Source organism: Aquarana catesbeiana, linkage group LG02 (assembly GCF_042186555.1).
Source record: "Aquarana catesbeiana isolate 2022-GZ linkage group LG02, ASM4218655v1, whole genome shotgun sequence".
NCBI lineage: Eukaryota > Metazoa > Chordata > Amphibia > Anura > Ranidae > Aquarana > Aquarana catesbeiana.
In genome coordinates, this window is record NC_133325.1 from 163,430,759 (window position 1) to 163,458,009 (window position 27,251).

General features: G+C 41.4%; 1 protein-coding gene across 2 annotated transcripts in view; it reads left to right on the forward strand.

The window, feature by feature from the left end:
• AVIL (advillin) overlaps window positions 1-27,251 on the forward strand; it is an 83,982-nt gene that overhangs the window by 43,287 nt on the left and 13,444 nt on the right. For both annotated transcript variants that reach the window (XM_073613728.1, XM_073613727.1), the window contains exons 4-13: window positions 253-449; window positions 6,996-7,104; window positions 10,160-10,270; window positions 10,378-10,583; window positions 13,607-13,685; window positions 13,809-13,907; window positions 14,644-14,797; window positions 15,579-15,679; window positions 19,802-19,939; window positions 21,061-21,219. In XM_073613728.1, the coding sequence (XP_073469829.1) occupies window positions 253-449; window positions 6,996-7,104; window positions 10,160-10,270; window positions 10,378-10,583; window positions 13,607-13,685; window positions 13,809-13,907; window positions 14,644-14,797; window positions 15,579-15,679; window positions 19,802-19,939; window positions 21,061-21,219 (1,353 nt within the window). The remainder of the gene's footprint in view (window positions 1-252; window positions 450-6,995; window positions 7,105-10,159; window positions 10,271-10,377; window positions 10,584-13,606; window positions 13,686-13,808; window positions 13,908-14,643; window positions 14,798-15,578; window positions 15,680-19,801; window positions 19,940-21,060; window positions 21,220-27,251) is intronic.

Below are 27,251 nucleotides of genomic sequence, written 5' to 3' on the forward strand. Positions count from 1 at the left end.
AATGAACAGGAAGTCAATATAAACAATAGGCAAGGCTTAAGGTAAGCAAATACTATTAAGTGCCAACAAAGCACTTAGCCAGCAATCGCAACCCTGGGAAAGAGCAAGGCTAAAACTGAATGTTGTCCTAAAGCAACTGCAGGCCATTTGTTTTCTGGCAATATTTCCCAATTTCATTTTAAAAATGAATAATTTGCCTTTCAACATAAGAAATGGAAACATTCATTGATTTTGGATTTCTTGCATTTATAGACAAAAAATTCTGGCAACAGCCTGCTTTATGATATCCACTACTGGATTGGTAATGACTCTTCCCAAGATGAGCAGGGGTCAGCAGCCATATACACCATTCAGCTGGATGACTACCTGGGAGGAGGTCCTGTGCAGCATCGGGAGGTCCAGGGATATGAATCAGAATCCTTTAAAGGGTACTTCAAACAGGGCATCATGTAAGTACAATCGGCATCCAGCCTTGGTGGACTGAATAAATATTTTTAAGTGCAGTATAAAGAATTTAGCACTCTCTGCTCAAGCTCAACTTTTCTTCTCCACATCTAGGTAAAAAAGGAGTATCAGGAGGGGTGGGGGGGAATTCCATAATCAGGGAGTCAACAGAGTCTGAAAATTGATTGGATCTTTAGATGAGCATAGTTCGCACTTTCACTTACCTCCTATCGCATTCTTTTGTCACTGAAGTTACCTTTTAACTCTTCCGCCATACATAAACAGCTGATGAAGGCATACATTTTTGAAAGGGCAAATTGACAGCAGACCCATTTACACTGTGAAATTAACTTGAAAACTATCAATAACATTGACAACTGTTTAAAGCCAAAAAAATGTATAGTTATGTATAGTATGTGGAAGTGTTATAAAGACCGTGTCACCAACATAAAAAATTGCAGGTAAAAGCACAAAAACCTGACAGGGATTTTAAATTGCCTTGGTCTAATGCAGAGCCTCTGTGTTCAGATCTATGCGCCCACTCCTGCCCACATATAAAACTTTGGCATGCGACTGTGCCTGTGCCGGCGCTCTGAGGTGGCATCTGCCAGCGGCACTTTACAGAGGAGGGGTTTAATCGCCCATTTGAATGAGCCCTATATGTGCATGTAATGTATTTTAGGCTGCATTCACACTCAAGCTCAGAATCTTTGCTCGTTCTCACAGTCTTTTTTTTATAACGCATTTTTATCCAATGGAATGCTAGTTACAAGGGTGAAAAAAGTGTGCATTTTTCATACTTTTCAGAAGTTTCTATTGAAGTCTTTTGGGGCTAAAACAAAAAGAGATTTAAGACACACCATTTGGAGTGGCAGTTATTTTTCTACAGGTTTTACTTACTGTGTTTTACCCATTTACCATCTCAATTTGTCTTGGTGACCATTGTCATTGAGACAGCAATATAAATTCCAACATTTTACTGTTGTCGCCAGAATAGGAGGTAAAGATAAAGCTTTCTGTTTTGGGGGAGGGGATTTCCTATCACTTTGGAGAAACTTTCTCTCTGTTGTGTCCCCCAAACAAGGCGTGAAGAAAAATCTCTCATAATGAGACACAAACAGCGAAAAAACACAAAAAAAAAACTAAGCTGACATTCTATATTTAGTCATAAAACAAAGGAAGAAAAAGCTTTGATTTTTGGAATACATTACCACAGAGGCTTTGATCTATCAAAATACTATTAATTTTTGACTGTGTTAACTCTAAGATTGTATCTATTAAAAAAAAAAAAAAAGCATAAAGAAAGCATTTGAGGTGCAGATAAAAAGATTTTTGATTAAAAAATGGACATAATAATAGCAATAAAGGCTATTAATAGAGGGATGACACTTTCATACAAAGAAAAAAATGTGCATTTTGCTGTGTTTCTGCCAGATGCATTAGCTTGTAGGGTACCAGAGCTGCTGATGGATGCTATAGAATAAGAAGGTTGCAGTGTACTTATGGTGTGGGTCAGATCTCAACATTTACAGGAATGCATAGTTATGTATTTTTTTGCATTTTGGGATACATTCATGCCATGTGTTTACACGTGAGAAACTGCAGATAGCATATACATGTACTGTAAGCATATCAACAGTTTTAGCTGTGTCTCCAAAAACAAATCACAATAAGTTTGTGTAAGACCTCATACTCTCAGCTATATACAAGACTCAGCCATAGAGAGATAATAATGTTAATATCTTTACCAAGAAATATTACAGTAGAGATAATATATACTTTATGGACTCTAAATCTCACTAGGAATATTGCATAGGAAACTATGGCCAAACGAACGAATGAATGCCTAATGAATACCATCTGTAAAGACCTGGTTATAACTATATACAAGACTCAGCCATAGAGAGATACAGTATATAATTTTATATGGCGGCCACCAGTGTACACAATAAACATAGGATAATATCACAATTTACACAGTTATGGTTTTGAATTAAAGTGACAATAAACTCTGGTTTGAAGAATAATTATATTCAGGTATGTATTGTTAATCAAAACAGTACCTTAGTACCAATATTAGTACCTACTATTGCTCTCAGACCTTTCGGCACATCACGGATCTTGTAGACAGATTACAGGGAGGGGCTGGGGAAGACCCAGCTGTCATGGTGCACGTTGGCACCGATGACAAAGTCAGAGGCAGATGGAGTGTCCTAAAGAACGATTTTAGGGACTTAGGAGCTAAATTGAGGAAAAGGACCTCCAAGGTAGTATTCTCAGGAATACTACCGGTACATCGAGCCACACCAGAAAGGCAGAGGGAGATTAGGGAAGTAAACAAGTGGCTGAAGAGCTGGTGTAGTAAGGAGGGGTTTGGGTTCTCAGTCGATAACCGGTACTATAGAAGGGACGGACTGCACCTAAATGAGGAGGGTGCAGATCTGCTGGGAAGGAAGATGGCCAAAAGTTAGAGGGGTTTTTAAACTAGGCAATGGGGGGGAGGGTCCAGAGGTAGAGATAGTCAGTGCGGAAGATCTTCCAGAGGGTAGTATTGGGGGCATTAGTGGTAGGTTGACCAAAGCACAAAAACACAAGGTAAGTATAGTAGCAAGTCCTAGTTGCAATCTCGAAACACCCAATAAGAGGACAATATACGACCAGTCAAATCTATGTGGCATGTTCACCAATGCCAGGAGCATGGCGGACAAGATGGGTGAACTAGAGATACTGTTGTACGAGGAGGATTTGGATTTTGTGGGAATTTCAGAGACCTGGTTCAACAGCTCTCATGATTGGCTGGCAAACATTCAAGGGTATACCTTTTACCGCAAGGATAGAGAGGGCAAAAAAGGGGGAGGGGTATGCCTATATATCAAGAATAATGTACAAGTGAATGTGAGAGATGACATCACTGAGGGAGCTAGGGAGGAGGTGGAATCCAAAAGAGCCAACTTCCCTAAACTACAAACCTTGCTAAAAGGCATAAATTGGGATAAAATATTAGGAACAAAGAATACGGAGGAGAAATGGGTTTGCTTTAAGAGTATATTAAATAAGGGCATTAGCCAATGTATCCCATTGGGTAATAAATTTGAAAGGGCGAACAAAAGTCCTGGATGGCTTAACTCCAATGTAAAAATGCATATAAAAGCAAAGGAGAAGGCCTTCAAAAAATACAAGGTTGAGGGATCATCCTCAGCATTCAGACTTTATAAAGAATGCAACAAGAAATGTAAGGGTGCAATTAGGACGGCTAAGATAGAACATGAAAGACACATAGTGGAGGAGAGCAAAAAAAATCCCAAGAAATTCTTTAAGTATGTAAACAGTAAAAAAGGGAGAACTGACCATATTGGCCCCATAAAGAATGAGGAAGGACATCTGGTTACAAAGGATGGGGAGATGGCGAAGGTATTGAATTTATTCTTCTCCTCAGTCTTCACGAGTGAATGGGGGGGGCTTCAGTAACCAAAACTGCAGTGTTTATCCTCATGACACAACACAGGAAGCACCTCCATGGTTAACAGAGGACAGAATTAAAATTAGACTTGAGAAACTTAACATTAATAAATCACCGGGACCTGATGGCTTGCATCCAAGGGTACTTAGGGAACTCGGTCAAGTGATTGCCAGACCGTTGTTCCTAATTTTTACAGACAGTCTACTGACTGGAATGGTACCAGCTGATTGGAAAAAAGCCAATGTAGCACCAATATTTAAAAAGGGCCTAAAATACATCCCTGGGAATTACAGACCAGTTAGCCTAACATCAATAGTATGTAAACTCTTGGAGGGGATGATAAGGGACTATATACAAGATTTTAGTAATGAGAACGGTATCATTAGCAGTAATCAGCATGGATTCATGAAGAATCGTTCTTGCCAAACCAATCTACTAACCTTCTATGAGGAGGTGAGTTGCCATCTAGATAAAGGAAGGCCCGTAGACGTGGTGTATCTGGATTTTGCAAAAGCATTTGACACAGTTCCCCATAAACGTTTACTGTACAAAATAAGGTCCGTTGGCATGGACCATAGGGTGAGTACATGGATTGAAAACTGGCTACAAGCGCGAGTTCAGAGGGTGGTGATAAATGGGGAGTACTCAGAATGGTCAGGGGTAGGTAGTGGGGTTCCCCAGGGTTCTGTGCTGGGACCAATCCTATTTAATTTGTTCATAACCGACCTGGAGGATGGGATAAACAGTTCAATCTCTGTATTTGCAGACGATACTAAGCTAAGCAGGGCAATAACTTCTCCGCAGGATGTGGAAACCTTGCAAAAAGATCTGAACAAATTAATGGGGTGGGCAACTACATGGCAGATAAGGTTCAATGTAGAAAAATGTAAAATAATGCATTTGGGTGGCAAAAATATGAATGCAATCTATACACTGGGGGGAGAACCTCTGGGGGAATCTAGGATGGAAAAGGACCTGGGGGTCCTAGTAGATGATAGGCTCAGCAATGGCATGCAATGTCAATCTGCTGCTAACAAAGCAAACAGAATATTGGCATGCATTAAAAAGGGTATCTAGTCCAGAGATAAAACGATAATTCTCCCACTCTACAAGACTCTGGTCCCGCCGCCCCTATGCTGTCCAGTTCTGGGCACCAGTCCTCATGAAGGATGTACTGGAAATGGAGCGAGTACAAAGAAGGGCAACAAAGCTAATAAAGGGTGTGGAGGATCTTAGTTATGAGGAAAGGTTGCGAGCACTGAACTTATTCTCTCTGGAGAAGAGACGCTTGAGAGGGGATATGATTTCAATATACAAATACTGTACTGGTGACCCTACAATAGAAATAAAACTTTTTCGCAGAAGAGAGTTTAACAAGACTCGTGGCCACTCATTAAAATTAGAAGAAAAGAGGTTTAACCTTAAACTACGTAGAGGGTTCTTTACTGTAAGAGCGGCAAGGATGTGGAATTCCCTTCCACAGGCGGTGGTCTCAGCGGGGAGCATCGATAGTTTCAAGAAACTATTAGATAAGCACCTAAATGAACGCAACATACAGGGATATACAATGTAATACTGACACATAATCACACACATAGGTTGGACTTGATGGACTTGTGTCTTTTTTCAACCTTGCCTACTATGTAACTATGTAACCTCTTTCAAATTCCTTTTTTTTTTCTTTTTTGCTGCTGTGATCTGGTTTCCTGTTAGACAGTGTATGTAGTAATGTAGCCACATGCTCCTGCTGTCCCCTGAGATGGTCTATGCAATTTTTAGTGTGCATAGAGCAGTGCACAAGACTGCAACTAATGTGCCTTGCTCATTCCAAACAAAGGGAAGTGATGGGGAAAAGGAGAGGTTCAGGAGCTCACAGAGGACATTACAAGCCCCCATCATCCACCTTGACCTGACGTGTTACTTATAGTTCCCCATATGGTGAGGCATCAGTTGGCTTCTCGGTAAAAGAATGTATTGCTGTTGAAATTCAACTTTCAACAAAGGCTGCTGGCCTCTTCCCTTCCATTATAATGCCTCGCTGGCAACTTACAAAAAGTGTATGTGTAAAGAGAGCCCTCCTCCAATCTAATGACCAATAGCTTGTGGAAGAGGGAATGTAACAAATATAGTTATATACTGTATATGGTTTCCAAAAAGTTTATATACCAATATATGTTTACCTAATGTAATGTTCAATCCTATGTTAATATCTTTACCAAGAAATATTACAGTGGAAAGAACATATACTTTATGGACTCTTTAAATCTTACCAGGAATATTGCATAGGGAACAATTTTCTCAAGTTTGAATTCTGAATAGGAAGGGGTTGTACGAACGAATGCCCAATGAATACATCTGAAAAGACCTGGTTAAAGCTCTTATGGGGCGTACACACGGTCAGACTTTTCGACTGGACGCCGACGGACCAAATCCGGCGGACAATCCGATCATGTGTGGGCTTCACTGGACCTTCAGCGGACTTTTCCAGACGCAAATCTGACGGACTTTAGATTTGGAACAGGCTTCAAATCTTTACGTCGTAATTCCGCCAGACCCAGAAATCCGCTCGTCTGTATGCTAGTCCAACAGACAAAAACTGACGCTAGGGCAGCTATTGGCTATTGGCTATCAATTTCCTTATTTTAGTCCGGTGTACGTCATCACGTACGAATCCGTCGGACTTTGGTCTGATCGTGTGTAGGCAAGTCCGTTCGTTAGAAAGTCCATCGGAAGTCTGTCAAAAGTCCGTCTAAAGTCCGCTGAAAAGTCTGTCGGAGTAGTCCGGTCGAAAAGTCCGCCCGTGTGTATGCGGCATTAGAAAAGCAAAAATGTATGTATTTTCACATAGACTTCTCTAAAGTCAGTTTTACTTTCCTTAATATTGAACAAATAAAAATATAATAATTCAATTGATCCTAAGGTCCACACAATCATACATATTAGTATTGTTAATAATCAGATATTAGATTAAAGAGGGCTTCTAACACACTGTGCAGATTTTAATTATAAAATGTTCTGTACACTGTGATTCTTTGTGATCTGACCATTCGTAGACAATTTCTGGATCTAGAGTTGTTCTTTACTATTTCAGTTACAAGAAAGGTGGTGTGGCATCTGGTATGAAACACGTGGATACGAACACATATGATGTGAAGAGGCTTCTTCATGTTAAGGGAAAACGGAATGTCACAGCTACCGAGGTAATTCTCTGCACCTACAGCTGTATTCAGCAATCCATTAGCTGTCCATTTTGGCTATGTCTGTGGCATGATTGCCTTGCATAAAATTGTGAAAACTGGACATAGACTCTGAAAGTCATAAAGACTATTGTGGATACCGGTTAGAAACCTGTCTTGTATTAGTGCGACGAATGCCAGAATTTGTGATAGATTCATGTACATGTCAGTAAGATGTATATGAATCTGCCGCTGCTTTGACAGAACTGTCGTAGGCACCTCACTTGTGAAGTGCTCCAGTTTTACAGGCAGAGAAGCAATTTGGAGAAGTAATTTGGGACAGTAATGGAAATGTACCAACTATCAGTTAACTCAAATTGGACCTTCTCTGAAAAATGTGTCCTTTCCTCTATTCAACCCTCCCCAATCCACAAGTTTAAAATACCATTTTTTTTCAGCCGGCCTTGCCTCCCACGATGTTCTTGTCTTGGTGAGAATGATGTGTCCCTGATGTGTCCCTGCTCCCACAGCCTCCTTAAAGTGGTTGTAAATGCATTCTAAGCAGTAAGGTAAACAACCTTCTGCATGCAGCTCACCCCCAGCCCCCTAAATATATGACCCCGATCTAGATCCAACGATGTGTACGAGAGCCAAGGCTCTCTCAGCTCTCTTGCTCCTCATTGGTTCAGATACAGCACCAGGAGCCATTGGCTCTCGCTGCTATCATTCAGAGCCAGTGATGAGGAAGCCGGGGGTGGCTCCCTCATCACTGGCTCTGAGCTCCATCACTGAGGCTGAGCCCCACTCTGTGTGTCTTAAGAGCATGCACAAGTGCCCCCATAGTAAGCAGCTTGCTAAGGGGACACGTGACAGGGATGTGAAGCCCAATATAGATAAATAGAAATCTTGCAAGCTACCATTAGAGACGACCAGCCTAAATTACATACAAAACTACCATCAGGTGTAGTATTGAAAAATAAAATAAATAAATAAAAATTATAAATGTGGATAAAGAACCAATACACCACAGCGTAGCATTAATCACACTCCCATAATCTGTGAAAAAAGAAGATCCCCCTGAGGAAGACACGTGATTAGCCCTGTGTCATCACGTGTAGGGGAGGGGCCAGGACGGTGGAGGAGACAGTAACATGCTCTCTGAGCAAGCTGCTGATACACACAAGTTTGCAGGCCGTTTGGAGAGGATTTGTATACTGAATGTTTTCTATAGTTTGGTGCGCTGGAAGCACCTGTGAAATGTGAGTACCCTGATGTTTTTTTACCTATAATACATGTATACTCAAACGATAATGCACTCTCCAGCCTTTTTCTTACTTTAAATTGAGGACAACATCTCTGGATTATACCTGGGGGATCCTGCAAAGCCCGCTATACTTAGAGCCCAGAGGTGGTTCAGCTGCTTTTGTAGACCAAACTTGATTGTGCAGTCACATGTCTTGAGGTGAGCACAGTCACACGGGGGGGAGCACGTGTGTGAAGTCACTGATCTTATTACCTGGATCATTATCACAAGAGTCACCTTATGGGACATTATTATATATATTTTTTTTTTCAATATATATTATTTCAATATATACCTTTTTTCACTCTGGACTTGCTGAAAATTGAGATTTTTTTGATATTTGACGATACTTTGATATTAATGAATTATTTCACTGTGAACTTGCTTGACACAAAAATGTTTGATTTTTTATTATTTATACATTATTGTTTTTTCTCATAACTTGGATGGAATTGATGTGAAGCTCAAAGAGCTGGCGGGGAACCCCATGAAGAGGAGATTTGGATCTGCTCTGTGCAAAACTATTGCACAGAGCAGTTTAGTATAACATTTTGATATTTAATAAAAAAACAAATTAGCTGTTACAATCACTTCACATTACAATCACTAGACGTTACAATACAGAGCGGCTGTAGGGTGGAGCTGCATGTGTCATTGGGGACCGGCTGCCTGAACCCAGCAGAGACAGCTGGGCTCCCAATGACAGATGAAGATGGCAGTGTGGAACCTGGCCCGTGGCAGGGGAGCAGTGGATTGCAGCTGGACATGCTGTAATCACTGGGCAGGTGAGTATGTGATCTGAAGACAACACTGTAGTATTTTACATGTATTCATATTATTTAAAATATGACTGCAACAGCCCTCAGTAATCAAAAATGTTGCTGTATATTTCATAAATCATGCACAGTATAGTGGCAAGAATAAGGAACCATTTACTTTTGTGTAAAACATTAAAGTGGTTGTAAAGGATAAAGTTTTTGGTACCTTAATGCAATCTCTGGTTTTCTCTTAATGCATTCTCAAGTTAAAAAAACCTTCATTGCTCAGAGCCCCTCCCTAAATACTTACCTGAGGCCTAAACTCAATCCAGCCCTGTTCCTCAGTGCTGCTCTCTCTCTCCTCACTGGACATGGAAGCTGCAGCGGGTGCCTGTCAATAAAATCCAGTGAGGAGGGAGTGGGGCTGGGGCCAAGACCAATAGACATACACAACCTGACTCAGGATTGAGCCCACATGAGCGCTCCCATAGCAAGCAGCTTGCACTCAGAAGTGAGGAGGAGCCTAAGCGCCAGTGGGGGACCCTAAAAGAGGAGGTTCATGCTGCTCTGTGCAAAACCAGTGCACAGAGCAGGTGAGTATAACATGTTTATATTTAAAAATTTTTTACACTTTACTGTACGTATGTTAACGCACTTGTATTAAGGCAGCCCATTCAAAACATTGGCTGCCAACACATGAAAATATCCCCAAAGAAAAAGACATGCCACATAATTTTTAACTCTTTTATCTACAATGTACAAACATCCTCCTGTGCAGTTGCCTGAAAGTGACATAATATTAAAAAAAAAAAAAAGATTCAATCTACTGATTTGCTCCTAATATGTAGGCTTTTTCCTTAGCACACTAATGTGTATTTTTATGAAATTGATTGTATGGAAGACAAACGGAAGCGCACCCATAGAATTATTTGATAGTGTTTTAAATGGTATTATATAATTTATCTAATTTATGTATTTCTGAGTTGTTGTTTTATATGACATTCTATATTATTTACAGGTGGAGCTGAACTGGAACAGTTTTAACCTTGGTGATGTGTTTTTACTGGATCTGGGGAGAGTGATTGTACAGTGGAATGGACCTGACAGCAATAAGGCAGAGAGAATGAAGGTAGCTGCTGCTTCCAGAACCATTGTCTTTTACATACTATTATAAACAAAAATTCAGTGAGTCCTGGTATGGTCAGTCTTATGCTTTTTTTTTTTTTTTTTTGCTAGGGTATGCTGTTGGCTAAGGACATACGTGATCGGGAAAGAGGAGGCCGGATGGAGATTGGGGTGATCGAAGGAGATAATGAGCAAGCATCGTCTGAGTTACTAAAACTTCTATACAACTCACTTGGAGACAGGACCCAAACTATCGGACCAGGGACCGCTGATGAAATTGCTGACCAGACACAGAAAGCTAACATCATGCTATACCAGTAAGTAGTGAGTGTGTACATCCGATCTATAGTTGTGTTATGTGTTCCTAGTTAAAGGCTAGCAAAGGATATAGCTATATTTTTACATAGTTACATAGTTGGTGAGGTTGAAAAAAGACACCATATACATATGGGTGTTTTGGTAGATCATAAGATCAATAATAGCATGCAATGTCAGGCTGCTGGATTCCAAAGCGAGCAAAGTCCTTTCTTGTATTAAGAGAGGTATGGACTCCAGAGAGAGAGATATCATTTTTCCCCTGTACAAATCATTAGTAAGACCTTATCTGGATTATGCCATTCAGTTTTGGGCACCAGTTCTCAAAAATGATATCGGGGAACTGGGGAAAGTGCAGAGAAGGGCAACCAAACTGATAAGAGGCATGGAGGAGCTCAGCTATGAGGAAAGATTAGAGGAACTGAATTTATTCCCTCTTGAGAAGAGGAGATTAAGGGGGGATATGATCAACATAAGTGGTCTGTATAGTGAACTTGGTGTTGAGTTATTCACTTTATGATCATCACACAGGACAAGGGGGCACTCTTTATGTCTAGAGGAAAAAAGATTTCATCTCCAAATACGGAAAGGTTTCTTCACAGTAAGAGCTGTGAAAAACGTGGAATAGACTCCTCCAGAGGTGGTTCTGGCCAGCTCAGTAGATTGCTTTAAAAAAGGTTTGGATTCTTTCCTAAATGTACATAATATAACTGGGTATTGACATTTATAGATAAAGTTGATCCAGGGAAAATCCAATTGCCTCTCAGGGATCAGGAAGGAATTTTTTTCTCCTGCTGTAGCAAATTGGAGCATGCTTTGCTGGGGTTTTTTGCCTTCCCCTGGATCAACTGTGTGTGAAGGATTGTGTATATGGGATTGTATTTTTATTTTGGTTGAACTAGATGGCCTTGTGTGTTTTTTCAACCTGATTAACAATGTAACTATGTAACACCAGTCCATCCATATTTTAGTGTAATAATTGTATATACCACAAACAAACAAAAGTTTTCCCAGCACACTTGGGACATCAGGCAGTAAGCCTGCAAAAAAATCAAAATAGCAAAATTCTCGTTAAAAAAGGCTTTATTTGCACATATTTGCAAATATATGTGGTAGCTGAAGAATCTTGTCAAGGCCCCATTGTATACTGTGGTCCATACTCATATTTGAGAGTCTCCATATTGCGCATATACAGTGTATAACAATGGATACATTAAAGGGAGGTATGCCTGGAGGCAACCCATTTTTCCTTAAAGGCACAGGGGCACATTAAAAGCCCAACAAGAGCACAATGGCTGCTAATAATTATATAAAATTTGCATGTTATGGATAATGGTGTACTTTGGAGCCCTGTAAACAAATGGGCAGTACAGCATATAATGCTAGTAGCACTGAACAACTTGCCAAATGATATGGTGTTCTTAAAAAAACAATAATGAAGAGTCATTCAAGATGATACAGCCAGCCAATCTGGGTATGTAAGAATGGTGATTACAGCGGGGTTCCACCCAAATTTTGAACAATATCTGTATGTATTCTCTTCCTTGCCTAGATGCTGACATGCCGTTTAAAAAAATTTAAATCACCGTAATTACCTTTTATTTTTCTATTCTTCTTTGCACTTCCTGGTTCTCCTCCCATGGGAGTAGGCGTGTTTCTAGCCTCTCCCAGACTCCTGAGAGCTAGTCTCAGGCTTCCCAGGATGCCACTGAGCATGTGCGGGAACGAGCGGTGAATGCTGGGAGCACAGCATTCACCGCATCCAGGAAATAAATGCTTGTGGGCTTCAAATGCCCACAATGAAGATGGAAACCGCCTGCAGTGAATAATATAAGTTATTCTTTCCGACAAAATCTGACACAGGCGGACATATTACACACAATATGTGAGTATGTAATGCTGAGAAGAAAAGTTTGTGAATGAACTCAAAAAAAAAAAATGATAGATAGGTGGACCCCCGCTTTAATCTTGGAGGAAAGATAATAAAAATCACCTAGAAAAAAAATTAGCTTGCTTAATATCTACTATACCATATAGATATTATGGTAACTGTCCAAGCCAACCTAAATTAGCCAAAGCAGGCAAGTGTTCACTTACATTTCTAAGCACCTGCAGTGTCCGCCCTGCAAAACTCTATGGGAAATCTGTAGCACAAGGAGAGTCAGAGAAGATGGCACCCAGTCTTATTGAGGATAGGATGGGGTATCAGCAAAAATGCTGTATAATACACTTTACATGTCACTTTTCTCCATTTGATCTTTAATTAAAGTGTTACTAAACCCACAACAGTGAAATCAGCCTGTATATGCAGTAAAGCATGCTTGGTGTACTCACTGTGGAACCTAAGTGGTTAATTATCTCCATTGTGTAAAAAGGCTGTTTGATCCTGTATTCTCTGATCACCCCCCCCTTCTTCCACTGTCTCCAATCCAATCTCCTAATAAGACAGAGACTTTGGAATCACTCTGCACATGCTCAGTTTGGTGTGTATTGCTAGAGAGTTTTTTTTCTTGGGAGGGTGATCAGCACAGGGCCAATCAGCACTGTCCAGACAGAAGGTCAGAGGTCCTGCAGCCTCATAGGACAGTCAGAGGAGAATGAAAACACCTCCTACAAGCTTTAACCAGACACTGATAAAAGTCACAAGACTGCTATATATTGATAATGAGAAAAGGTATTTAGCAGTTTAAATTTACTAAATTTCCATGTTCTATGTGCTGTGGGAGACCAGATATAATGAATGCAGGGTCCTGGGTTTAGTTACACTTTAAGTCCACTCTTTAGGACTGAATGGGGGTAGCTCTAATCAACACATTCAGAGCTGATAATCAATCATGAATTTCTGTAGTTTTATCATTTTCATTAACTGCCATGTATTATATTTGCACATTCTGTACAGAATAGTTTTTTTTTTTTTTTTTATAAACACCAAACTGTTCTTTTCCACAGGATATAAGCTTTACCACTTGAAACATAGCCATAGAGTTTTCTGGAAATCTATAATTAAATTGCACTTTTGTATCAGTGTTTCAGATGCTAGTGGGCAAATGGAGGTGACAGAGATAGCAAAACGACCATTAGTTCAAGACATGTTAAATCACCAGGTAAGTGAAGACCTAGGGAAGACCTACAGGATCAATTAGCAGGAGTACATGAATAATAGCTGTGTGATAAACTAGAGTCATATCTGTTACTTCTCCTCGTTGAAATCTCATTTGTCCTTCTAGGATTGTTACATCTTAGATCAAGGTGGAATCAAAATATATGTTTGGAAGGGGAAAGGTGCAACAAAGGCTGAAAAGCAGACTGCAATGTCCAAAGCTTTGGTAACTATATAAAATATACCCATATTCAGCATTATATTATGAAATAACAGGATTTTCATTTAGATGGGTCATATGTAGGAATTATTTACCATAAATTGTGGGCAAGTCTTCCTAGAGTGCCTATGACATTAAATACTTGAAGATGAGAAGCTTGTTTTAACTTCATAAATATCCACCTATTTTAATGTAATTAAAGTTTCTCATATCATGGCAAGACATATATGTCCATTTCTAGGCATACTGTAATATTTGATGTGGATGATGTGTTGATGCTAATCCATCTAACTTTTGAGGACTTGTAATCACACTTTGATCAAGGTAATGAACTGCTGAATTGGTAAGCTAGAAAGCTCACCAGCTCTAGTGTCCTTGTTGAGGTCAGTGTGTCATTTCGGGAAGGGAGAGGGGGGGAGCAAACTACTCTTTTTTGTGGTGGTATTTGCGTATGAGCCTTCAAGAGACTGTACACAACAGTATGCGCCTTTCCTTTTTTCTCTAGATTCTGCCTATCGTAATTCCAGAAAATAAGTAATGAATCTGATTAATCTTAATGTTCTATTTAACATTACTTCTGAAACATAAAATGCTTCTAAATCCTACCACAGACACTTACGCTGGGCAATGTATTACTGGAAATAGAGCATTAGTAATTGCATATCTGAGATCATGAGATCTGAGATCACCACAGTGGTAATTTTTCCTTCAGTGGTAATTTTTCCTTTATTGATCTGAACAGGAATTCATTAAAATGAAATCATATCCGCACAGTACCAACGTAGAGATGGTTAATGATGGAGCTGAATCTGCTATGTTCAAACAGCTTTTCCAGAAGTGGACAGTGAAAGACCAATCGGTGGGTTTGGGGAAGACTTTCAGTGGCAGTAAGATTGGTGAGTAGAGTCCGTAGCAAACTTACTATTATAAAAACTTGAGCAAAGGAAAAAAAATATGTTGCTATACCAAACAGGCAGCTGTCATTTTGATACTTAATAATTTACCATCATTAAGCATGAAGCTGAACGAATTGGAATGATTGGAATACAATACAATCTCTATTGGCAAACAGCTATATTTAGAGCTCAGAATATCAGGGTGTCATTTCTTTCAGGGACTTCAATTATTCATTTACTGTACAGCTGAAAATACAAATAAGTGGTTTCCAGTGGAATAAATGTCATAGTTAATTTGAAAGCCAACAACTGCATAATGGGACATCAGCTTTCAGCTTCAATTCTTCCTTTTCAGAAAGGGTTACTTTTTGAATATGGATATCTGTGGCCCTCAAACGTTTCTAGAGACTCGTAACCTATAGCTGTACCATGTACATCATAGATTCAATAATGCTGCCTCTCAGAATGCCACTATTGTGATAACAACATACATTTTAGTGTGTTAATGGCATTTTGTTCAAGAATGTCAATACAAAATAATTATGTGAGCAAGAAGTAGAAAACTATTTTTTATTACTAAACAGAATGTAACAGGAAGATGTTAAACTCCTAGGTATAATGTTGACTCATAAGTAACTCCTGGATGAGATACTGTCGCTTGGTTCCCCAAGATTAAATAAAAGAGTCAAGATATGATTTGGCTCATCATCCTTCATTAAAACACCAACATAACATTTTTATGTGGCCTCACCATTAAATCATAAATCAATGTGTATTTCAGCCAAGGTCAGCCAAGAGAAGTTTGATGCTTCCCTACTTCATGCAAAGCCAGCAATGGCCGCTCAGGAGCGCATGGTAGATGATGGAAGTGGAAGTGTTGAGGTAAGAGGGTTGATTTTTATCATGAGAATCGCCATATAATTAGTATTTACTTTCTATATCCAGATTCTATACCTGTTTAATATAACTATAATGCCCCGTACACACGATCAGATTTTCCGACAACAAATTTTGGATGTGAGCTTGTTGGCTGAAAGTCCGACCGTGTGTATGCTCCATAGAAAATTTGTTGGCGGACTTAAGTAAGTCCGCCAACAAATGTTGGCTATCAGGTTCTCAAATTTTCTGCCAACAAAACTTTGTTGTCAGACCTTCCGATCGTGTGTACACAAGTCCGTCGCACAAAAGTTCACGCATGCTCGGAATCAACTAGAAGCCAGAAGCGCTCGGTCTTGTAAAACTAGCATTCGTAATGGAGACATCACGTACGTCTTGTACGTCACTACATTCGTAATTGTTGGCCAACATTTGTGTGACCGTGTGTATGCAAGACAAGTTGGAGCCAACATCCTTCGAACAAAAATCCGAGGTTTTGTTGTCGGAAAGCCTGATCGTGTGTACGGGGCATTAGAGTACAAGGTATTTCTGCACTATGTTGTATGCTACAGAAAAGAGCCAGGTTTGGTTTTTGTGGAAAGGACAAAACATCAACATCTGTGGCAGAAAGTCACTCTATTTGCAGATTACTGTTCTATTGTTCTTCATGGGTCACAGTAAAGGGAATAATCCCGAAGCAAGGTGATTAATACTTCCAAAATTCAACAATGCTCAGCAACAAATAGCATTTCAATTTAAAAAGATTGCACATATAGGAACGTGCTTCACTTTTAACAAGGTTGATCTTTATTGGAGAAGACATCATTTAACAGTTAACATCTACAACTGAGCTTTCATATACAATCCAAAAATAAAGAAACCAAAATACAAAAGTATACATTATGAACAAAATAAAGTGCGGATTCAGATAAAAGAAGGAAAGTCTGTGTTAGTCAGTATATTCAACCCATATATAGCTTTCCTTGTGCTTAGGTTCTAGTTTGTCAGGTTACAAGGTATTACCTGCCCGGTGGGGGGGGACACTATGCCACCGCATGCTAAAGCCATAATAACTACATATATCTCACTTAGTACAGTATGGAGTATTAAAATTGTTCAGTCCAGGGCAGCCATATGTGATCAAACTTCCGCGGACAGCCCCTATTGGTGTAGGTCATCTTATACAGGGGCAACACGGCATTCACAGTGGAGTCCCACGCCTCCACCCTAGGGGAGGACGGAGACGCCCACTTCTTAAGAATTTCCTTCTTGGCATAGAACAGTAATAACGAAAGTAATATTTTCGTATATCTAGGCCTCTGATCATCCTCACGGATGCCCAAGAGAGCCATCTCAGGCGATATCGGCAGCGTTAATTGTAGGCTGATATTAATACTTTCAAAAATTGCTGTCCAGAACTGCGCTATGGGGGGGCAGGTCCAGAACATATGCAAGTACGTGCTGTCTGGAGATTGACATCTATTACAGTTTGGTGATCTGTTAGGGTAGATCTGGTGCAGTCTCTGTGGGGTGTAATATACCCGGTGCATAAACTTAGTATGCAGCAACCTGTCTCTAGATGAGATAAGTAATTTAGCCCCCTCTTCAAAGCATTCTTCCCAAGTCTCTCTGTCCAAATTGGGAATATCAGCCTGCCACTTGGCCCATAATGAGTGCATCTTGGGTGAGTCGGTTTCCAATAGAGTAAGATACAAAGTGGAGAGGGTCTTCTTAAGAGTTTCCTGAGCCAGCATGTCTTCAATGGGGTCTGGTTTTAGGCTTATAAGGTTGGGGAATTGAGCCCTAGCCGCATGCCTCAACTGATAGTATCTGAATATCATGCTACTGGGAAACCCACATTTCTCTACTAATTCCTGAAACGAGAGCAATGTCCCTGAGTGGATAACGTCTTGAAGGACCTTAATCCCATATCTGGCCCACAATTGAGGATCCGGTATGGTTTTGAAGTGGGAGAGGGAGGGGTTCCCCCAAAGTGGACAGAAGGGGGAGTATTGGTCAGGGCGCAAGAATCTCTTCCTGGCCATAGCCCATACTTTAAGGGTTGCTTTGGTGGGTCCTGGGAGCAAGGAGTAAGCCGAGGGACCCCTATAAACTATGTTACTCAGTTCCGTAAATGAGCCTATGATAGCAGCCTCCAGGCATGTAGCAGCATCTCATCTGGATTGTTCAAACCACCATCACACCGTAACTAGTACTGCTGCCCAGTAGTAAAGTAGAAGGTTAGGTAGTGCAAGACCCCCACAGTGGACCGGGAGCTGCAGAGTTGATCTAGCCAATCTGGGGGAGGATCCCTTCCATAGAAAGGAACCAATGCATCCATCCAGGTCCTTAAACAGGGAGCTAGGAAGCCCCACAAGGCAATTCCGAAATACATAGTTAAGTCTGGGTAGGTATAGCATTTTCAGTATATTACTGCGTCCTAATAGGTTAAGTGGTAATTCCCTCCATTTAGAACAATGCTCCTTTAGTCTTGTGATAATGGGCTGGATATTAAGACGACGGAAGGCCTGAAGGTCCTTGGATACTATGATCCCTAGGTACTTAAATTCCCCCACCCACATTAGCAGAGTCGATGGTTTTTCGACACGGGCTCGGGAGTCTATTGGGAAAATGACCGATTAGGACCAGTTTATTTTAATCCTGGAGAACCTCCGAACCTATTAAAGATCTCCAATGCTGCTTTTAACGATGGTCCTGCGTCGTTTAAATACAGTAATGCATCATCTGCATATAATGAGATTTTCTCCTCCAGAGGGCCAATTTTAAATCCCCGTACAGCATCCGCCTCTCGTATCAGGACAGCTAACGGTTCAAGAGCCAAGGCAAAAAGGCTAGGCAATAGCGGGCAACCCTGCCTCGTGCCCCTCTGGAGGAGAAAATAGTCAGAGAGGGTATCGTTTACGCGAATCCTGGCTTTGGGCGATTTATATAGCAAGCCTATCCAATTAAGAAATTTAGGACCAAAGCCGAATCTTTTTAATACCTCCCATAAATACCCCCATTCCACGGAGTCAAAGGCTTTCTCCGCGTCTAGGGAGGCAATGACTCTAGTGCCTACATTGTCATGTGCCGTATCAAGATTAAGAAAAAGTCTGCGTATATTGATATCGGTGCCCTTCCCCGGCATGAACCCCGTCTGGTCTTGATGAATCAGATCTTCAATCACTGTAGCTAATCTAAGAGCCAGAATCTTGGCCAGCAATTTGGCATCTGCATTTATAAGAGATATGGGCCTATAGGAAGCACATTCCTCAGGGTCCTTACCGGGTTTGGGCACCAGTACCACCACCACCTCAGACATGGATTCTGGAAGGGAGCCAAGGGTATAGAACTGCAGGAGAAGGGAGGTCAGTTTAGGGGCCAATAGCTCCTGCTGCTGTGAGTAAAACTCTATGGGGATACCATCTGGGCCAGGGGCTTTTCCCGCCTGCATGCATCTCATGGCTATTTGAACCTCCTCCAGGGTTATGTCCTCCTCTAGGGCCTTACTTTGATCTAAATCCAGTGCAGGTAATGGTATAAGGTCTAAATAGTCAGAGAGGTCGGTTGCCGTGTAGTCCGTCCTAGTGGAGTATAGTCATTGGTAGAACTGTAGGAATCTATTACTAATCGCTCCGGGGGTGGTTAGGAGTGCACCTGCCGTATCCCGCAACCTACCTACATGTGTCGTTTTAAACTGTCCCTTTGCCAACCAGGCCAGGAGCCTGCCATTTTTGTCACCGTACTCGAACACCCTTTGGGCACAAGCCAACATGGACTTTTTAGTAAGGTCCACTTTTAGCAACGATAGTTCCCTAAGGGTATGTTGCCAGGAGGTATAATTATTTGGGTTCGGGGCGCTAACATATAATTGCTCCTGTTCACGGGCCTGTTCTTCTAGTTGCCCAAGAGACTGCACAGATACCCTCTTCCTATTCACAATTTTCCTGATGTACTCGCCTTTTAACCAAGGAACGTGCTTCACTTACATCATTCATTAGTCAACCAATTACATTAGTAGGTTTACAATAAAAGTCTTCAGGCATAGAGATCGTACATTCAATATGGAAGCTGATCACTATTGTGGCATGGAGTTTTCACATTACTCTAAAAATATGCTTTTCCTAGGTGTGGAGAATAGAGAACTTGGAGATGGTTCCAGTGGATCCTCAGTGGTATGGCTTTTTCTATGGAGGTGACTGTTACCTGGTGCTCTACACTTACCAGTTGAACAAGAAACCACACTATATTCTCTACATATGGCAGGTAAGCCTAAACTGAAATCATCTACAGTGAGTGTGATCTGAGGTAGCACATGTAGAACAGTAAGTCAGTCAGAAAACCCTTTCCTACAAGTATGTGTATTTTTAAAGGAGTTTTAGCCACCAGCAGAAGCCATAACAAGAGAAATATGGTATGGTACTCCAATGGTATCATGTCATTATATACACTACTGTTGGTAAAATGAGATTGAAACACAGGAGTTCTGTAATCTAAACATCTTGGCCACAAATTGACATATATCACCTGTTTGTAGTCAAAATCATATAGACAGCTGCCCAGCCTTGAATTGTTTGCATAGTGCTGAGACCTGAATCAATCTTCACCTAATGGTGATAGCAGAACCTGTGAGGTCTTTTCCTTAAAGCAGAGCAAACAACTGAGTTCACTTCCTATGTATGATAATAAGTGTCTTCTGACTGCTTGAGATGGTTGTTGTTGAGCTCTGGCAGAAACATCCTGAACTGGTGATGGTCACTTTGGTGTGGCTTGACAAATTCTTTCTAACCTGATACTCTCAAAATTTTAATTTCCTATTTGTTGATTAAAATACCCCTCAATTGTCAGGATCAGTCAAGTATATGTTTAGTCAGAGTGACTAATCAGCTATAAAACCAATGCCAAGCAAGAACTGACACATTTTTTTCTTATGTATTAAAAATGTCCAAAGTTTAACATTACAAATGGCAGTCTTGCTAGCATACTCCTCTTCTTACCAACTGCATGCTTCATTGGCTTCTATTACTAAAAACAGAACCTGAGTTATTGGTAATAGTGACATAAATAGCTGGACAAATTCTAGAATTAGTTAGCCAATGTACCTAAAAAATATCTTATTCTGAGCATTTTCTGTTGCCATCAGTGGAAGGACATGTTCCCGGCTATCTGTACATACCTCCTGGCATCTAGACTGGACATCTATCTCCTGTGTTATACTGAATGTACATTTGTTAACCTTTGTTAATAGGTGTACTTTAAAAACGACATAAGAGTTGTCTAGGAATCCTGATACTATTTGAGTTATTTTATTTAGTTGAAATTATTGTGTTTGGGAAGGCTCACAAAGTTTTTCTCTCCTATTTCTTATGCTGCTCTCTTCATGGTAGGGTCGCCATGCATCACAAGATGAGTTAGCGGCTTCTGCCTTCTTGGCTGTTCAAGTCGATCAAGATTTTAAAGGAGAGCCGGTACAGGTGCGAGTGTGCATGGGAAAGGAGCCTCGACACTTCATGGCCATCTTTAAAGGAAAGATGGTTATATTTGAGGTAGGATTTATACTGTATGAGTGTATTTTTAAAGTTTAAAGTGTACTGTTTTTTTAACACAGCGTAAAAGCAGCCATTACCTAGGAAAAAAAAAACAAAAACGTTCCCTATCATGTTTCTTCCCACCATTGACTTATAGTAGATCTAAACCTAATGTGGATGACATTTAGGCCAGGTTCACATATATGCAAATTGGACGTGGGTTTCCCTGCATCCAATTCACATGACATGTGAGTGTGCCCGGCTTGCAATGGAGCCAGTTCACACAGGGCCGCTGTCTGCATTCTCAAAGAGTCCTGTGCGTTTTTAGGTCTGGTTCAGGTGCGAATTCAGGCAAAAATTCGGACCTGAATCGCATCTGAACCAGTGAACAGGGACGCACCGAACCCCGTGCTGGGAACCGCGGCCACACATATGTGAACCCGGCCTTAGTGTGCTGAAGCACTGTGAGTAGGGATGAGCTTCGAGTTTGAGTTGAATGTAAGTTCGTCTCGAACATCGGGTGGTTGCCCGTTTGCCGAACAGTGAATTTTATGGGACGTTCGCTGCAAATTCAAGCGCCCCATAATGCACTGCAAGACTGCAGTGCATTACTGTATGATGATTGGCCAAAGCATACACCTGACCTGCATGCTTTGGCCAATCACAGCATGCTCCTCAGCGAGAGCCATAATTGGCCACGGGCAGGGTGCCTTTGGCCAATCATGGCTCAGGGGAACTAAGTCCATGCCCCACTGCATTTAGCATAGCCTATATATACTGTGTAAACTCTATATTCAGTCAGTACAGGCAGTGTATTTCATATATTCAGTCAGTACAGGCAGTATATTTAATATATATATATTTAAAAAAAAAAAAAACTGGCATGGAGTTCACCTTAATATCCATACCAGACCCGAAGGGCCTGGTATGGACTGGGGGAGGGGAAACCCACGCTGTTTTTTTTAAATGATTTTTTTTATGTATATTGCCCAGATCTGGCAATACATTACAGCCGTGAGCAATCTTAAATGACATTTTTCCCTATGTTGCGCCCTGCTCCCGTTGATTGGCTGTGTTGCATGTAGTTCCACACTGTTGTCTGTAGGTGTCGTTGTCACCACAGGCCAGTGTTGGAAGAGCAACAGGCTGAAGTGTATTGAGTGCTCTTCTTTCTCAGAAGTAACCCAGTGGGGGTAGTCCACCGCTGTGCGTTCTGGGAGAGGGTACTTAAGGGGAAGACGCCATTTTTGTTTCTCTCTTACCTCCTGGCCCTCCTGGCCTAAGGTATGTGGTGACTTTTCTCCTGCCTCCAAGCCTGTCTGGGGCCTACTACCGCAGCGGTGGTCCTTAGGCTGTCTTGCCTGTTAGGAAGAAGCCGAGCCAAGCTGAGGAGATCCAGGGGAGGACCCTTGCTGGAGAGAGCCAGGATGAAGGCTGGTCTCTCGGGAGGACCTGGTAACTTACTTGGAGGATGCACCTATACTTAACCAACCTACAGCACAGTACTGCTGGGTCGGCTTAAAGGTTCTGGTACTGTGTTTTGCTGTTCATCTAAATACTAAATCCTGTGGCAGAGGATCGTACAACCATTTTGTTCTTCACAAGTCTGTGGCAGAGACTTTTCGTCCGTGCGTCATTCCAGCTGCTAGGTCAGTGAGAGAGGCCTATCCGGGTGGGCAAAGATCTGTTGACTGAAGGTGTATTTCTCTTCAGGATCTCAAATTCCTCAGTGATCTGCATAAGGTATCTGAACCCTCCTGCAACTCCCTTTCTACCTCTTTATTATTATTGGAAACATAATGAAGTGAGTGGTGCATACATTGGTGGGCGTATGGCCTAATACAGACTCTAAGTCCCGTGTCTGGTGGAAATACAGGTAAGGGGATGCAGGCAAAGACCCAAATAAAATCAGCCGCTCCTTCGGGTGTAAGTGCTACACCTACATCCCCTTGAATCCCTATATTTATAATTAGGGGCAGTCAGCTGCTAAAAATTTGCACAGGTCTGTGACATATTTACCACTGGAGATGAAACAGATTTTCACGAAATACAGATGGACAGTTAAGAAGTTGCATAGTTACATAGTTGATAAGGCTGAAAAAAAAAGATAATAGTCCATCCAATTCAACCTGTGTAGGTGCATGTGTATCAGTGTCTATAATGATTTCTCACATCCCTGTATGTTGTGTCCTTTTTAGATGTATGTCTAAGAATCTTTTAAAAGTATCCATACTTCCTGCAGTCATCAACAATTGTGGGAGAGAGTTCCACATCCTTATAGCCCTAGCAGTGAAGAACCCCCTACACAGTTTAAGGTTAAATCGCTTCTCCTCCAGTCTCATTGTGCACCCCCGTGTCCTTATACACTCCCTAGGACTGAATAGTTTAATTCCTATACTGGGAACCCCATTGACATATTTGTAGATCGCTATCATGTCTCCTCTCAAGCGTCTCATCTCCAGCGAGAAAGAATTTAGTGTTTGCAAACGTTCCTCGAAATTCATCCAGTCCACTTATTAGTTTTGTTGCCTTTCTTTGGACTCTCCCCAGTTCCACCACATCCCTTCGGAGGACTGGTGACCAGAACTGGACGTAAAACTCCAGATGAGGCCTAACCAGAGTTATATAAAGTGGTCAGGGCAAGTTTTATTCATTCACAGTACTACTTTACAGAAGCTAATTTTTATATAGAGCTGTCAAATTACACAGAGCTTTACATACCGTACATTCACATCAGTCCCTCAAAGAGTTTGCAATCTATGTTCCCTATCTCACATATGCACCCATATACTAAGGCCAATTTTGGATAGAAGCCAAATAATCTTCTAGCTTGTTTTTGGAGCGTGGATGAAAACTGGAGTATCTGAAGAAAAACCCACACAAGTACAAGGAGAACATGGAAACTCCATGCAGATAGTGTCCTGAATGGGATTCAAACCAGGGGACACCAGTACTGCCAGGCACAAGTACTCATCCTGCTGCGTATACATCTGTCTTATATCTACATCGCTATAGCACTGATGTGCTGTGTGATAAAAATGATAAATGTTCCCTGTGTAGTTTAACAACTGTCAAAGGAAAATTACATGTCTTTTAAAAAACCTCCCAGCCCCCTTCCCTAGCCCCTTAACCACTTAAAGTGGAGTTCCACCTAAAAAAAAAAAAAAAATAATTAATGTGCATGAAAAAAAAAAAAAAAAACATTTGGAGAAATTTTTTTTTACTTACCTCCTTAATGCCTGTTGCTAGGGGGTCCCTCGTAATCGGCCTCCTTCGGTTCCTGGGCTCCCGCCGTGACTTCCCTCAGCGCAGGAAGGGAGATCAGCTCTCCCCCCTCCTTCTTGGCAATCATCTGGGACACGTGACAAGTCTCAGATGATTGCGCGGCCAGTCACGTCGCGCGGTGCAGTTCGCACATGCACAGTGGGTGCGCGGCTGTGAAGTCACAGCCGGGCACCACAGTTACAATGCCGGCGTCGCTGAGCGGGGCTTCATTCCCCCGCATCGCTGGACCCTGGGACAGGTAAGTGTCCGATTATTAAAAGTCAGCAGCTGCAGTATTTCTAGCTGCTGACTTTTAATTTTTTTTTTTAAGTGGAACTCCGCTTTAAGGACCGGAAAGATTTACCCCCTTAATGACCAGGCCATTTTTTGTGATACGGCACTGCATTACTTTAACTGACAATTGCACGAACTTGCGACACTGTATACAAATAAAATTGATGTCCTTTTTTCCCCCCATAAATAGCTTTCTTTTGGTGGTATTTGATCAACTCTGCTTTTTTTTTTTGCGCTATAAACAAAAAAAGACCGACAATTTTGAAAAAACAAAAACAAAACTATTTATTACTTTCTGATCTAAAACATACCTAATAAAAAATGTAAAAAATCTAATTTCATCATCAGTTTAGGCCAATATGTATTCTGCTACATATTTTTCATTAAAAAATCCCAATAAGCGTATATTTATTGGTTTGCGCAAAAGCTATAGCGTGTACAAAATAGAGAATAGATTTATGGCATTTTTATTATTATATATTTTTTTACTAGTAATGGCAGTGATCAGCAATTTTTAGCGGGACTACGACATTGCGGCGGACAGATTGGACACTTTTGTGGGACCAGTGACATTATTACAGTGATCAGTGCTAAAAAAAAATGTGCACTGATCACTGTATAAATGACACTGGCAGGAAAGGGGTTAACATTAGGGACAATCAAGGGGTTAATTGTGTATACTAACTGTATGGGGGACGGTCTGACTGGGACAACACCGTCTTCTTGCACAGCACACGCCCACACAGGCTAGTGCACGAAACGACGATCCAGTACGTCGTTTCATGCAGCCGAGCCACCTTGCCGTAGTATAACTGCGGCGGGTGGTTAAACATATTAAACCTAACTATTAACACCCCCTCCTTTTCCCCACAAGTTTTTACTTACCTGTTCCGACATCAGCTTCCCAAGTTTTGTGCAGCCTGATGGTAAAAATCTAGTACCAGCCTTCTGGTCATACCATATACTTGGATGGCACATTGCTCCTGCAGTATGGGTATGTCCCATTCAAGTCTATGCATGTTAGTGTACAGGTGCAGGCAGTCTGGCACCAAATTTTTACTAGCCGGAGGAGGCTACCATTGCTGGTGGAGGTAATTAAGCACTTATGGGGAAGGAGTAGCTGTCTAGGCTGTGTATGTTTAGGGAGATTGGGAAAAGGGTTGGGATTAAAAAAAAGAAAAACCTTAAAGGCTTAAAACCACTGTCAAGTGTTATTTGCTGTGTACCCACTATATTGGATTGCAGGTATGCAATCTCTATATACTGCTGCTTCAGCAAATCAGTGTATTTTGCTTGCTGGTGGAGGAAGCAGACACATGTCTTTGGCCACTGTTTTCCTAATCGAACCCCTAATGCCGCGTACACACTACCGGTCTTTCTGTCAGAATAAACTCTGAAGGACTTTCCGACGGAGTTCTGACGGAGTTCTGATGGAGTTCTGCTGAAACTGTCTTGCCTACATATGATCACACCAAAGTCCGACCGTCTAGAATGCGGTGACGTACAACACATATAACGGGACTAGAAAAAGGAAGTTCAATAGCCAGTAGCCAATAGTTGCTGTCTTGTACTTGCTTTAGAGCAGGGGTCTTCAAACTACGGCCCTCCAGTTGTTCAAGAACTACAATTCCCATCATGCCTAGTCATGTCTGTGAATGTCAGAGTTTTCCAATGTCTCCTGGGACGTGTAGTTCTGCAACTGCTGGAGGGCCGTAGTTTGAGGATCCCTGCTTTACAGCATGCGTCGTTTTTGGTCCGTCGGAACAGCATACAATGGAGCGTTTTTCCCGATAGGTACTGATTCTGTCGGAAAGATTTGAAACATGTTCTATTTCTAGGTCCATCAGAATTTTCGAAAGAAAAAGTCAGATGAAGCCCACACACGATCAGAATGTCCGATGTAATGATTCTGCGGCATAAGTCCACGATCCTTTGGCAATTTTAGCATTTCTGAAATATAATTTATAAAACAGGAGCATTGTTTTCTTTTTTTAGCAAAGCAATGGTGCTGCCTTGACTCCCAAGAGCCTGCCCACACGCTGTATTTAGGGAAATGGCTCTTGGGCACGTAGTTCTTGGGGTGCGTCTATATCAGTTGGATCTTACCTTTCAGTAGCCCCCCCGCAAGAATTTTACAAACCTGGTGATAATGTCACAGGGAGTAATAAGGGGGCATTCACACGATTAGATACAAGATACAAGAACCCCAGATGGGGTTCCCGGCGATAAGCTGCGGGGAGCTACTGCAACTAATTGTAGTCGCTTACATGTGGTTACTCATGCAGAGATCACCTGCAAGTGATTGGCCCTGAATGCAGGCTGTCTGGCAAATTACTTGTGGGCGATTGCTGCATAAGTGTCACATGCAAACAGCTACAATTAGCTGTGGGAGCTAGAAGCCTTCCATTGCTTTGAATGCCTCCTACAGCTAATTTCCAGGAACCCCTACTGGAATTTTCACATCTAATTGTAGTCAGGTAGGTTCGCAAGTA